Source organism: Gallus gallus, chromosome 9 (assembly GCF_016699485.2).
Source record: "Gallus gallus isolate bGalGal1 chromosome 9, bGalGal1.mat.broiler.GRCg7b, whole genome shotgun sequence".
Classification (NCBI taxonomy): domain Eukaryota; kingdom Metazoa; phylum Chordata; class Aves; order Galliformes; family Phasianidae; genus Gallus; species Gallus gallus.
In genome coordinates this window covers 4,146,055-4,161,654 of record NC_052540.1, presented here as the reverse complement: position 1 = coordinate 4,161,654, position 15,600 = coordinate 4,146,055, and the positions used below count along the sequence as shown (strand labels likewise).

Genomic DNA, 15,600 nt, shown 5'->3' with positions numbered 1-15,600 from the left:
TCACCCAAAACCAGAAAATTCCATTTTCCTCGTTGCTTTTTCAGACACTGTGAAAGTTAGCTTCTTACACAATAATTAAGTTTGAATATTTCAGCCTGTGCAACTCTGACTGCAATCAGAGCTTGAACTAATCTGACAGTATTTATTTTCTAGCTTACATACCAGAATTACTGATGCCAGCAGAGCAGACACAACAAGTCTGATTCCCCGGTCTCTGCCTCCACAAAGAAATGGTAAAATACCAACATCAAAATACTTTATCCCCACAGAGCACAAGGCAATGAGGAACTGTCATTGAATCAGCAAGGAACCATGATTATCTGCACACTTCCTCAAACACTTTCTATTACAAATTCTACAGAAGACCTAGTACATACTCAAAATGGTTTTCTCAGTTTTAAACTTACCATAAACACCTCCACGTGTTAACAGCTCCCATACATCTTGACGTTATGTATCTGTAAGCTAGCAAAATTCAAAGGCATGGACTTGAAAGTCCATGCAACTGCTAATTACTATAGTTGAAAGGGAATGGGAAGCCTGTGTGTGTGTGTCTCTATAAACACGCACAGTGTCATGTTTCCTTTCAAAGCAGATCTTTGTCCTCCACTTAACATAGGGGAAGATGTTACTCTCACACTAGCAGTCACAATGTATAATACTCTTTCAACAATGTTGTAACTGTTGCAGAGGACTCCTAAGCACATAATGTTTAACAGAGAAGGGTTAGAAATCTAGTACTATCACTACTAGCTCTACAGGAGGTGTGGAGTTAACTGTTTACCTGAGAGGGTGCGAGGAACTTCTCCTTGTAAAGAAATGTTGACCTGGGGCATAGTCATAGCCATGGGATTATCTACCTGAAATCCCAGTTTATACTCAACCTGTAACAACAGTTGGGAAATTGGAAACATTTAAGAAATCTTCAAAGCAGTACGAAGAAATGCTATATACTGTTTGATACTTTTTCTCAAAATAAGAATAAATAAAATCCCATATCTTATTTTTGGTGAGGGGGAAGAAAGGGGAGTGCAACACCCCCAAGCACCGGGGCATTCTGGGGACACCCAGCTGGGAAGCAGCCTGGAATTAAAGGGCCTAAGAGTCCTCACAGGCACTAAGACGAACATCAGTCAGCAATGTGCTAGCAAAATTGATGGTATTCTTGGCTGCATTAGGCAAAGTATCACCAGTTTGGCAAAAAAAAAAGTCATCTTTCCACACTGTTCAGCACTGGTAAGACTGCACCTGGAGTACCACATCTTGTTCTGAGCCTCCCTGTACAAGAGAGACCTGGACATACTGGAAAAAGTTCAGTGTGGGGCCACTAAGGTTTTGAATGGCCTGGAGCACCTTTCCTGTGAGCAGAGACTGAGGGAGCTGAGATTCCTCAGCCTAAAGAAGAGGCTCAGGGGGATCTCATCTATGTCCATAAATGAGGGAGGGCAGGAAGGGCACAAGGAGAATGGAGCTAGGCTCTCTCCTCAGCAGCGCCCAGTGACAGCACAAAAGTCACAGAGCACAAACTGGAACACCAGGAAACAGTTCTGTGCTACACGGTGATATAGCACTGGCACAGGTTGCCCACAGAGGTTGGGGTGAGTCTCCTCAATGTTCAAAAGCTTCTGAACATGGTCCTGGGCACCCTGCTCTGGGTGGCCCTGACTGGACAGAGGTGGAACCAAAGGACCTGGACCTCCAGAGGTCCCTTCAACATCAACTAGTCTGTGATTCCGTAAAAAAAAAAAAAATCCTATTCCAAATTCATAGGCAGTGACAAGGAGGCTCAGGGCAGGGACAGCAAAGCACGAAGCTCCCAGCTGAAGCTGTAACAATGAGGAAACTCCCTTAAAGGTCCTGTTCAAATGGCAAGTGACTGAACTGTCTGTGAAAATGGAACATGGTATGAAGCGGAAGGGCACTGTATGCAATAGCTTTTGTGGGTCAAAATTCATACCCTGTAAGAAGCTACACCTCAGAGGGAAGAACACGGGCAGATGGAATCGTTAGAAATTGCATTGGTGAAGTTATTAAACATTACTGTTTTTATTTCAGTCTTTCCTGTTTAAGAACAGAAGAATAACCATTGCTCAGAATTAAAAAAGTCTGGCAGAAATTAAACAGATCATTTCACCTACAAAAATAAATTAAGTAACTGGAAAGCCTTCAAAATGTAAAAGCATATGCGATCTTTATGACGGCTGTTGCTGTGTGCTCCAGCTACAGCAATTAACTGAAATAAAAAGCCCTTCCATTTAATTGAGGCTCAGTAATAACAGAGTAGATGCTGATTTTATAGATTCTCCTCATCCCCAGGAATATGTTTCTAGGAAACTCTAAAACACAATTGTTCTATGTTTGATTTCCAAAGGCTGAAGCCTCGTTTCATGGCTGCTGCTTCTGGGTGTTCAGTTCACCACCAGAAGAGATTACACAGGTAGTAGCTTTATTTATTCTGGCAAAAGAAGTATAGAATGCTTCAGAAGAAGCGTTTAACCTTTCTAAAACAAGAAAGGGACAGTTCTGATACATAACAATTCATTTTCTGCAATCAAATGAACGAAAAAGTAGCTAAAACTATACATAATATTTTTTGCACCTACCATATATTATTTTCTGCAAAGAAAAAGCAGTTCTAACAGCAGGTGATCACTAAGCAACACAGACCATGCACTAAGTACTGGAACGCAGAAGCTGTGCCTGCTTACCTTGGATTTGGCATGCCAACTGAAGTGAAGATTGTTGGTCTCGCTGGGAATTAAGAGATTGAAGGACAACGCGTAATGATTAACAACATCATTCCTCACGTAAGATAACTCCGCATCTAGTCCTGTAATAAGAACAGGAGGAGAACAAGTAAGACAGAGGAGAGAAACAGCAGTAACACAACAGAACAAAACAACTCTCAGCAGCACCAGCTCCACTTATTCGAATCTTTCAGCAAATGCTTCCTCAAGTCCATAAATTCAATCGCAGGTTTGGAAATCAGTGCTCCGCATCAGTGTTAACAAGAGTGCTCCAAGCTCCTGGGAAAGCAACAATTTTACACCCTAATAAACAGGTAGAAGTTGGAATGTCATGGAAGAAAAGAAGACTCTTCATAGGGTTCATTACTTCCAATAGTCATTACAGACTCTTACAAACGAACCTGTCTATCACTGGGAATCATGCATCCAGCTTTCTCTTATTTACAGCCATGTACCCTCAAAATAAACTGCAATGGATTATCAGCTCTTTAATCGCAGTCAGTTCCTCCTGGAATAGCTCATTTCTTGACTGCTCTCCAAACCACTCAGGCCAAGACACATATGCACTGTGGAATTAACTTCAAGGCAATTAGATCAGAACACAAAGCACATAACGAGAGAAATTACATTTGTACACAAATTAATACTAATATTTCGTATTTACAATTTGCTTTCTCAACTTTTCAGTACACCTAGAAAACTGAAAGGCCCACAGAACTATTTACTGAAGAGCAATGAGGTATTTTCTTTAAGATGCACACTCTGATATTTACCATTACTTAAGCTGTCATTACTGTTTTCTGCACAAGGATGCAGTGAATACAAGACAGGACTCAACAGTTTGCCCTGGGTATTATCAGCAATTTGTAGTAAAACAGTCACTATATATTAGCCCCATTCCCTGCCATTGTACAATTACTTTCAGCTCTATATACTCAGGCTGAAACCATACTGTATTTGTAACCAATGCCATTTTGCCTCATTTCATACACTGTTTTCACTAAACACTAACCAGCACAGGATACATGACACAGCAGGAGAGCACTGGGCAAACCAGACGCAGGTGCAGGCTTCAGCCATGAGACACACAGCAGGAAGATATTTCAACTGAAATATCAATGGTGCAATTGAGAACATAAATAATGGAGCTGTTTTTAGTATGGCTAGATAGTCAAGAAAACAGGAAAAGCCTTCATAGATATGCTGCATTTGAAGAGAAAACTAGCCTGAGAGTTTCGCTTTGTGCAGTAACTAGATGCACGCCAGTGCAAAGTGTTGAGTGCTCTCTTATTCCAACACTTGGTTCAATCCACCTCGCTTTCACAAGACATACCACTACAGCCAAAATATTCTTCTTCCTTTTTTTCCCTGCTGGCTCATTAATGTCCTGAAACATAAGCAACCCAAGAGTATACAATCACAAATACAGGGGGGAGGAAGGGCTGAGAACCCTGGAGACTGGATGTACAAAATGCATCAACAGAACAGGGCAAGCCCAGGGACACGTCCGCTGAAACAAGATCCTGAACAGGAAAAGATGCATATGGTTCCTTAAGTGCTGACTCTAGTCAGACTGAACTGGTATTAAAATTATATATAAGTCAAGGTTACTCTTCTATTTGTCCATTTTTCAACTGAAGAATGAATGGGAAGAAATCAGAGCAGGGGGAACACACACACACACACACACACAATGAACCAACATAAAAACTCTGACAGAGTCTAAAAAGACAGCTTTCAAAACAACTTGCCCAGGTAATTATTACGTGGGCAATTACTACTATATGTTAATTATTACCATGTACTAAATCTGCATCAGATGTGGACACGTGGAAGGGTGTATGCAGAAGAGCTCGCAGGCACCAGCCACCTGCCATTAGATCTGAACAAGATGGGAAAACATACAGGCATCAATAAAACTAAGGCTCTGTAACAAGCTCAGTATGCACAAGTTATTGGAATAACTTACAGGGCAGAAGGATGAGCAGGTGAAACAATGACAGTGGAACAGTGAAATTGCTTTGGGAATAAAACCACGTTCTCTTGCTTGATGAAGAGTCTCATCAATGCCAATGATAAGAGGTTCAAACTTCCAACACCGTGAGATTTTCAAGAGGACAGTCCTGGATTTAATAAAACTTTTGTAGAGAAACCATTCATAGAAGATGAGCAGTGTGCAGCAATAAAACTGCCATTAGGACAAAAGGCTGAAGGTATTTATGCTTGGCAGCTTCATGTGCAGTAGTATCCAAAGGCGTACAGAAACAAATTACCCTAGAGAAGATCAGTCAAATCGTTAACCTTTAATAGAAGCAGTATGCTACAATATTGAGTAATTTGATTACACAGACCACCAGTATTTTAATGCCTGTGCTTCCATAAAAAGCTAGATACTAACAAGTGATGTTAATTACGTGATTTTGAACAGCATTATGTAAGGGCAGCATGAGAATGTCAGATTTTATTGCTTAAAAAAAAATATATGCTTCAATTAAAATACCAGCACATAAAAATAATTTAAGAGGTTTTCCAGTACAGCTCTTAACTCTTAGAAAAGAAAACCAACACAAATCTACTTGGCTCAGCACCCTGCCTTTATCAGGAACTAAATGAAGATGCCTGGGAAAGAATTTAAGACCAAAGTAAATATGCTGTGGCATTTTACAGTAGATCCTCCTAGCTTCTGGTGTTTGCAGATCATGAACTTCCCCAGCTAAAAGAACAGACAGCATCTCTCAACAGCTCCCACAGGACTTTTTTGTCTATGAACACAGATAAATGCACTCCCAAACCCTGAAACCCAGAGGTACAAATGTGGGAAATGTCAGTGTTTCAGTATGCTGTGGTGCTTTTTCCCCTCATTGTACCAGCAACTGAAACATTTTCTGATTGCACATCTTCCTCATCACCTGACCAGCACCCCTCTTGGAACAGGTTGCCCAAGGAGGCTGTGGATGCCCCATCCCTGGAGGCATTGAAGGCCAGGCTGGATGTGGCTCTGGGCAGCCTGGAATGGTGGTTGGTGACCCTGCACAGAGCAGGGGGGTTGAAACCAGATGATGATTGTGGTCCTTTTCAACACAGGATATTCTATGATTCTCTTCCCACAGATTCCAATTAGGAGGACAACAATCAGCCTCAGAGTCAAACAGGTTCATGTGTATGGAGTACTGGCTGGGAACTGCTCCCCATCAGGAGTTTTGTTCCTGTTAACTACATACCCTTTTCCAGAGAAAGGAACTGCACTGGTCTCACAACTTACATTTCCAGACTGATTAAGTGATACCATTAACTCTGTCCAGAGCCAACACTAAATTGATTCAGAGTCTGCAGGAAACACTCCAGGCTCCATTACTGTGACAGTTAAAGTCTAATTATAGAATGAAGGCAATTCTGAACTGAAGGCAATTACTTCACTTTTCCTTCAGATGCTCACATTCACTTCTGCTTTGCAAAGTTACTTATTCAAACCTCCAGCAAGCCAAGTGGAGGGAGTAAAGCCAGCAAAAAGCTAATGCAGAATAAATAAATAAATGAATAAAAAGAACGTGGAAGAATACTTCTCAGTCTATTTAACCCCTTGAATTAGTGAAGATGTTCAGGAGCATCCCAAACGGAAGGCAAGACAGCAGCAGCACTTAGTGCTTATGCCAAAATGCTACTGTGGCCTTTTTCAGATAGCACAGGGTTTGTTTTTGCCCCCCTAGACCACACTTTGGGCAGAGGTAGCTTCAGCTGACAGCATCAAGTTCAGCAAGTCAGAGTCAATACAGAGCCTAAGCCTGTACATGTAAACAAAATGTTACATCTCTCAAATACAATAGCAGTCTAAGGCATAATAAGCCTAGGTAGCAGGTTGCTGGGGAACAGAAGGCAGAAATAAGATCAGTTTTCCAAGTATCTCAGAGTTCATGAATGCATAATGCTCCCTGCAAGCATACTGACTGATACCATTTGGAAAAAGTAAGTGTTATTCTGCAAGGTGTCTGGTTCTTTATAAGATGTTAAACATTTTCTCTGCCTGGCAATCTAAGTAGGGCAAATATACCAGAGCGCACAGAAACTCCTGGAACAAATCCAGATGGGTATGTAATATTTTATGTCATATATGGAGTGATAAATGGAGAAAATAGGCAGCTGCAGAAGGAGTAAACAGATGCATTACAAAGAGATGAAGAAATTGGTTAGTTCTTCAGTAATGATTTTCCAGTCCAAGCAGTAAAACATGAAGGAGAAGAATCTTAAAGAAAGAGCAAAAATGGTGATGTTACAAACTGCAGAACAAATGCTTCTATTGGTTTAAGCAGAATATTGGCAATCAATGAACAATTGTAAAACATCAGCTACAGAGTGCTTCACCAAGCATCCTTAAACATCCTTAAACTCAGACTTGATGAACCTACACCAACTCCTATGAACTGTAAGGCCAATGCCTTGCTTTCATTTCAAGGCAAAAGACTCCCTTTTAGCCAGGCAACCCTGGCTCATACATCTCAATATTAACTTCCATATCTTCCATGAGCTTGAAAGAATAAATTAAAGCTGAGAATGAGATAAAAGAGGCTTGCCAACAAGGCGTCCTTGCAGACAAGTTGTGGAGAGGATTTTGCAAGGCTCTGCACTTGTACTTACTTTGTAAACTCCCACCACATCAGGCTTCAGCTACAAAGGCCGACGGACAACTTGAACTTATGAACTTTGGACTCACTGCGCAGGCTTAATAGGCTAATTAATATTAGGCCTGGGTGGCATAAAGTTGGAGTTAATTACACATGTGATGCATGATGCGAAGAGGGGTTGCACATGTGTTAGGTGGACAGGGATGCCTGTAATCTCCAAGTGCTTCAACCAGTGAGGAAAGGGAAGGGACAAATGGTCAGGAGATAGGGATAAACTCAGAGACCCGGCAGGGAAATGCCCCCGTAGACTCCTTTTATTCGAATAAAGAAAGCTGAAGACTCTCCTCTGTCTCTTTCTGGAATAGAGCAAGCCTATTTGAGAAAAAATTTTCCCAACAAGCACAAACAAAAAGGTGAATTTAAGCAGCACCACAGAGAAAGTGTCATTCTTTGCTCTGTTTAACATAACAAAACATCTGAAGAAGCTCAGAAAGGAAGGGGAGAGGCCGATTTTCCTTCCCAAAAGCAAAAGATGCTGGGCAGACCTTGTGTTCTGACAAAATTGGATCATGTCAGTCTAGCAGCCTAACAAAACACTTCTTTTCAAGTGCCCCATGCAAAAGCAGTCTAGCTTCAAGCCTCCCCATCCCCCCTCTTTTTAAAGCACAACATACAAAAGAAGTTTGCCTCTGTCAGCATGGGAAAAAGTAGAGTTTATTCTTACAAAGCAAAGCTGTCCTACAACATGCACTGCTAGAAGCATGCTTTTCTCAAAGACGACGAGAGCTTTTAGGATAAAACCCCAAACAACAGACTTCAAATCATCACAGTGCAATTCTGACAGACCCTGCCTAAAACATAAAGGGTTTAAAGTGAGCACGCAGTGCAAGAGGTAGGTGAGACCGCGATGAGATCAGCACTCATACTGCAACAAGCAGTATTTCACTAAGAGCCATCTGGGTAAGAGCAGCTGACATCATTGGCCCTCCCACCTGTCTGCCTCTGGTAGATCACTGTCTGTGTACACAAATGACTGAAATAAATGCCAGTTGTCTTACATGCTAGTCTGTAATTTTTAAGAGTATATAAACAGCTGAAAAATCTCTGCAGTGTGATGTCAAACCTCCACAGCCATCACAAAGCGAGCTGCTCTTGCTACTGACTCACAGCCACTGAAATAAATTAATTGAAAAGGGATACATACTTGAACAGCTTACTAGTTTTGTATAAACACTGCATTTGTTCTGAGCTTTATGGGTTCCAGAGGATGACGTCTCTGCTGTTGAGCATCTCGGCTGGGTTACACCTCTGGCCAGAGCAGAGGCTGACCCCTGGGACGCACATACACACAACCATCAGGCTTTGACAGCCCTTCATCACCATCCACTACCGTGGTCTGTGCAACAAATCCCTTAAAAACAAAGGCTTCTCCCAACTGTGAACAATTTACCTCATTGAGGGAAGAATGTGTGCTTTCATCCTCTCTCCCCATGTCATTTTCCAATGAAAAAATGTACCAGAAATCTGAAATACCAACGTTATGACCAAAGCTTTGCCAGGGACTTCCTTCCTTTGCAAGGGGTTCAACAAGTAGGTGCTCAAAGACTTGTGATACTTCAAAACATAAGGATAAGCACAAGAAAATGCAGCTGAAGAACTGAAATCAACTGCTGGATACAGAAGCCTCTTTAGCAGGGAAAGACAATGTTTTCGCAGAGCAACTATTCCTAATTTGAATGTATTTCATTAGTTCCATTCAGCAATCAGCATAAACAAGACTGAAAACACAACTGGGAGATTTAAAAAAGAGAAAAATCAAATACAAGCTCCACACATGTAATTTCACTTGGAAAACAAAAAGTTACTTTAAATTGAACACCAAGTATCTGAAAATACAAACGTTTCTTACATCCTATTTCACATACCCAATAAACCCAACAACAAAAGCAGGCTTTCCCTTTACTAAAGCAAGCAATAGATGAAGATCTCCTATTGCATTTGTATTTCTCCACAGTGTTACAGCCTGCCAGATATGGATGCCCTTTGGGAATTCAGGCCAAAATATTTGTTTTTCAGCATCTTGCAGGCTGTGAGTCCCTGGAAAAGATGAACAACAGAAAGAGGAAAAGAGTAAAATCTTAAGTAATGTGGAAACGAGGTAGAAGTGGCCTTTCACATTCATCACCCAGATGCTAAAGAAAGTCAAGAGAACCTGTGCAGTGGCAAGCTTGAAAGACAAATCATCAGGCAGAATCCACCAGTACTCATTGATACGCTTTCTACCTTTGCTTAGAAACTTTCCTTCTCTGACTGTCACAGCCCTTCTCCTAAGACACAGCACGTGGGGGGTGCTGCTCTCCCACTGGAGGTGTACACCTCCCTGCCAATATCACAATTGATTTGTAAGCTCACCCCGCTCTGGCAGCCACAGAGCACACAGACTCTGCTTATTCACACTAAGGGCTGCTACACCTATGCAGAGTTCACTTTCCACCAGCAGGAGATGGAACACAATATGCAAGGCTTTCAATTTGAGGAAATACTCAACATAACTTCAAGGCAATGACTGCATTCTTGCAAACCGAGATTCCATATCAGGCAATCTTAGTAGGAAGCAGTTAGCAAACAGGAAGAGAAGCTCCCAGCTGAGAGCTCCCATTAAATCCTCACAACTCTTCACTGACAATCACCCATGGTGTACCTTACTTATGCTAGTTTCACCTCACTGATGCAATTCACTTTAATGATGCTGAATTTGCAAGTTCAACATTGCTGGCACACGAGGTTTTTCTCACTGCAAGGCATCTGTGGAAGTCTCAAGGCAGGCACCTGGCAGGAAGCAAATATCACCTCCTTGGGGAGGCTGAGGTGAGAGCAAGAAGGACTAGATGATCTGCAAAGATCCCTACCAACCCCAGCCATTCTATGATTCAGAACAAAGTTGGCAATTCTTAACTCTGTCCATGCCAAAAGGCATCAATTGCCAGTACCATAATGAGCAGGCAATGGCAAGTGGGATGACTGAGCGTAGAGATGGTGTGGGTACAGGGCTGGAGGTGACAGAAAGAGAGCTCTGATTTGTTCACTGAAGTTTGTGTTAAGTTTTTAAACAACACACAGTTTTATTTTTGGCACACGGTAGAATCTGGTTTATTTATCCAAGAAAAATAACTTGTGAGCAACGATACATGTGCCAGATATCATTTTGTAACATCAAGTTCCTCGTATTTAAATTGCTCTTTTTGGATAAGAATAAAAGTACACGTTCAGACTAGAGTACAACAAGGAAGCCTCATCCACATGAACTGCTATTGCATGACAGAGCACACCCTGAAACAACCACTTCAGATAAAATGTTCCCTAGTACTGCACATCTCTTTATACTGAATTGCTGTAATACTCCCAACCAAAGTGTAATCACCTGGCCAAGGTATGCCAGAAGTCATTTGGACTCATGCATAGCGTGTACCTGCAATATTTCAGCATCCCCTACCCACAGGAGTTGTGCCATTTGCTACTTCTATTTTCAGTTACAGCAATCAACCCGTGCACTGACCCAGTTACCTCTGCAGGAAAAGCAGAGCAGCATAGCAGTGCGAGCCACCTGCTGAGCAGTGGCCCTGCCAGCAGCCACAGGCATGATAACTTCAGGAACAATTACCCATTAATGCTGCTTTCATTCTGTTAGGAGTTACTCTACCGGGCCATCAATTAACTTCATAAAGGCCAAATCAGATTGCAGAGGATTTTTTGCTTATCAGTCTGCTCAGCCTCACCATCAGTCCTGCTGGTGTTATGTGTGCTGCGTGGCTGCAGCTTTTCAAGCCATCTAACAGCAGCTCCAGCACTTGCATTGCTGCCCTGATCTTTCCCAAGCAGCACAGTGAAATCAATATGCTGGTTAATTTAATTACAGCTATTCAACACCCAGTTAAGTGGCAGTGAAATTCTAAAGCATCGCATTAGTTTCATGCTGTTGCTTCTGCTCCCAGATCTCCAAAGCGGTCAGTGCAAATATGTGAGTTATCCGCTTGAAAGAAGGACAAAGGCAGAGATGGAAGAGAAATAATGTGTTTGAAGCCTCTACCATTGCACCCTTTGTACTGCCACAAGGCGTTTGCAGAGAGTGTCAGCATTCATTCTTACATGGGATCTCCTGGTACTGCAGCCATTCAGGAAAGCATGGAAAAAAAAAACACAATTCATGAGGCACATCTGATTAGAAGCACTTCAGCCTCTGCAGCTGGGACCTGAAGTACAACCTCAGCAGTGCACACTAAGTCACTAAAGGAATAGTGTGACTAAAGGCACTCCACTGCAGGAATGGTGGCAAACCCCGTGATGTTTCAGTAGGATGTTCAGGGAGGAATTAGTCACCAAGAAACCCTCTCCTGCTAGAACTCTGAATATTTGGAATTCAACCACTAATTCAGCTTCTCCAGGATCAAAACAACTCCAAGCAGCAGAAATGGGAAGAAAAAAATAAATAAAACAGCAAATCCCACACACCACTTCTCTAAATAGCCAATCTTTTAAAGTACCCACATAGCACTGAGCATAGCACTCTGCAGCATCCAGTCACAGCACAATGCCATCCAGGGATGTTTCCCCATCTGTGAGCATGATCCTTACCTCCTATATTCCCCCCTTTCCCAGCTGGTGTTTTAACAGCAGCTTCAGTCCTTGCCTTGCTCCCAGCACTGTGAGCCCTTTTAGCTGGCTTTTCTCATGCATACAGGGAGCTCTCTGCCTTCACTTCCTCTTCCTTGTTCCCATTCTGCCAATGAACCAGAGGGACAGCATGTGCTCGTGGAGGCCAAACAATCACTGACGATAAATAAGATGCTGCCAAACAGAATGCGTGCATAAAACCACATCAGTGAGAAAAACAGCTCTGGGATTTTGTTCTCCTGGGAGGCCAGCCTTCATTCTCAGAGGTCAGGCTGCTTCCAAGTGCCTGACGTGAAAGTTCCAGGAAACACATTTATCACTAGGCAGACCTTGGCCTTGCAGGAGCCAAAATGGCTGCTTCCTCCCAGGCCTGAGCACAGGTAGCAGCGTGGGGAAGCCAAGCCCCAGCTGCCAGTAGCATCCCTCCACGTGGGGCAGTCATCAGAAGCAAATGCCTCCTCGACTGGGAAGGACCCAGACCGAGCCCCCAGCATTTTCACATTCCATCATACAAGCTGACATGATACACTCGGCCTCAAAAATCCACTCTCCACCTCAGCACTGCTGCACAGATCAACTGCAAGAACTCCAGGATTTCCTGGACCTCCTTTATCACAGCAGTCCCACAGAAAAGAAAGGATTTCAAAGCAATCCTCACCTAGGCCAGAAGCTGCCTCCACAGGAAGCTCCTGGAAGCAGATTCTTCTGCTGGTTTGTAAACATTACAAATAGGGGTTTATATGACTGTACACATCTCTGAAGCTCTCCATACGCAATTTGAACTGTGCAAATTAAAAGCGAGGTAACAAAACAGAAAGAGGCAGAGGAACTCCAAGATGCAGCTTGTTCTCATAAACCTCAAAACAATATTGACATGAACTGTGGTACTCAGTAAATCAGATGGACAAGCAACCAGGCACACTGGAAGGCTCCAAACCGAAAACAGATTGCTCAACTTCGTGATGCAAGCAACTTGTCACAACCTGCTGCAGCCTGCAAGAGACCAGATGGTGCTGCATGCATCCTCACAAAGCTCTGCCTGCCTCAATCCCTCTGTTTCACCTACAACACTAAAAAACCATCTCAGGGGCATCAATCACAGGCTGTCATTAGATGGAGGGGCTTTACAAGGAGAGGTAATAAAACAACTGTCCTGAAAGCAGCGCACCCAATTGAGTGGAATATATGTGAATATTTTGAGGCCAGCAGCAACAGCTCAATGTTATTCAAGTGCACAGCAACTGCCAAGGTTAGAAGCTTGCTGCCCATCTAGCAGTGTGCACCTACAGTAATTATTAAGTTCCTTTCTAATGATGCACTGAAGCATTATCATATGGCTTTACACTAGGTGTTACTAACAAAGCTCATTCATAGCACGATCCCAGCTCAGTGGTGGTGCTGCAGGCTGTGAAGCTGTGACAGACAGGTGTGAACAGGCTTTGGACAAGGCTCTGAAGCAACTGAAGAATCACAGGAAAAAGCACTTTGACCTTTCAGTAATTTTAACATCCAGTATATCATAGCACACTGGCTTCCAGGTCCCTTTCATGACAGCTAACCAGGTAACGGACAGAGACAAGACGTTCTCCAGTCACTACAAATGCAGTGCAAATGCCATGAAGCACTTTGGCGATGAATTCTGCAAAACAGTAACATGAAGTAAGCTGTTCTGCATGAAAAAAATGAAAGTACCTGAGAGAGTTCAGCAAAGGGAAGATGCTGAAGGGCCTGCAGCAGCCCTCCTGTAAGGAGAGGCCAAGAGAGCTGGGGCTGCTCAGCCTGGAGAGAGGCTTAGTGGGAACACACCCATGGCCATCAGTCCCTGCAGGGAGGTGCAACAAGGACAGAGCCAGGCTCTGCTCAGCAGTGCCCAACGCAGAACACAAGGCAGCAGGCACAAACCCAAATGCAGGAGGTTCACTCTGGACTTCAGGAAGCACTTCTGGATTGTACAGGTGGCGGAGCAATGGCACAGGTCACCCAGAAGTTGTGGAATCCCTTCCTCGGGATGGTCAGAAGCTTCTGGACATGATGTCGGGCACCAGCTCTGTCTGAGCAGTGGGCAGGACCAGGAAATATCTAGAGGTCCCTTCCAATCTCAGCCACCAAGTTCATGAAAAACAAAGCTAAATGGCTGGAACACAGCAGCATGACTAAGAAATGAGCAAACAACCCTCTGCTACAGCAGCTCTTGCATCAGTTTTGCACCTCACTTAGATAGACAACTCATTTTAGCAAGCTGCACGCTGGTTTCAAATGAACTTTTAGAGCACATAAGAGAAGGCCAACGCTAATTTAACTCTGTAATTAAGCAAGAGCAAATATAAAGACCAAACAGAACACTACACTCAGTATGAATAACCAGAAGAAACTAGGCCAAAGAATACTAACTTTGCAAGCTCAGTGCAAGTGTTGTAGGACTCAGGACTCCGAGATCTCCTATATTCTCAAGTTAGCTTTACATGATGACATGGTATTTTTTCCCCACAAGACTTCAATCTCATTAATGCTCAGGCTAAGAAGCTGTGTGATGAGGAAGACAACCCACAAGACCAGTGCTGAAAAGAGTGCAGTCAATAAAACAAAAATAGTAATGACAGTTTACAGGGACAGAAAGGAGTGTCCTCACAGCTGAAGAACCCCTGAGGTCCTCTACGAGCCTGAGCTGCAGAACTGCCAGGCCTCACAGCCAAAACTCAAGTTCAAGAGAGATGCACCTATTAAATGCCAAATAATGCTGTCTATGTACTTTAAAAGATGAGATCAATTTCATAATAAAGCTGGATAGCTATTATTAATGAATGTTTTTGATCCCATTCTCTATATCTTAGTTTGCTACTTGCAAAACAAGGATACAAGTGCCTTCAGATCACAAGATCCTGCAAACAGCAGACGATGGAATGCTGCAATAGACGAACACCACACTCTGATTTCACAGGAAAATCTGAACGAAAGCCACTAAATAAAACACAGACCTTCTACTGAATAACTCATCACTGACTTAACGCCATCTGTCCCGAGTGTTTAACATCAGAGACAGACTGGAGAAAAGCGATACAATCACACAGTGTTATCATGCACATGGAGCTGTACATCAGCTCAAAGGCTCAGTGTCTGGATGGAGATCTGTGACAAGTGGTGTCCCTCAGGGGTCAGAAGTAGAAGCAGTGCTCCGTAACATCTTCATCAGTGCCATCAACAGGCTCATGGTTTGGATGGCTGAGAACATTTTCCATGGGAATGGCAAGAGATGCTTCTGACAGAGAGGCCATCTGTGTGCCATACAGCAAGCACTGCCTTCGGGTCCTGCGAATGCTGCAGCTTTTCAAAAGAACAACATATCTCACACAAAAAGGCAAGCCAGTTTTCTCCAGTTCCCCTCTATGTAAAGTTTTAAAGATTTCAAGACAGCTAATCCTAAAGCAGACATATGGTCAGAATCACGCAGATTACCAGTGGAAATCATAAGCATAAACACACAGCGAAGTAGCAGGCAGTTTTCACTACAAACCATACTATCTGCCCTGCCTCTTCTCCACAGAAAAAGAGCAGCCATGAATAAC

General features: G+C 43.0%; 1 protein-coding gene across 2 annotated transcripts in view; it reads right to left on the bottom strand.

Moving 5' to 3' along the window:
• RYK (receptor-like tyrosine kinase) overlaps window positions 1-15,600 on the bottom strand; it is a 51,832-nt gene that overhangs the window by 33,769 nt on the left and 2,463 nt on the right. For both annotated transcript variants that reach the window (XM_040705819.2, XM_422674.8), the window contains exons 2-3: window positions 2,709-2,830; window positions 785-884 (exon numbers count right to left, since the gene is read on the bottom strand). In XM_040705819.2, the coding sequence (XP_040561753.1) occupies window positions 785-884; window positions 2,709-2,830 (222 nt within the window). The remainder of the gene's footprint in view (window positions 1-784; window positions 885-2,708; window positions 2,831-15,600) is intronic.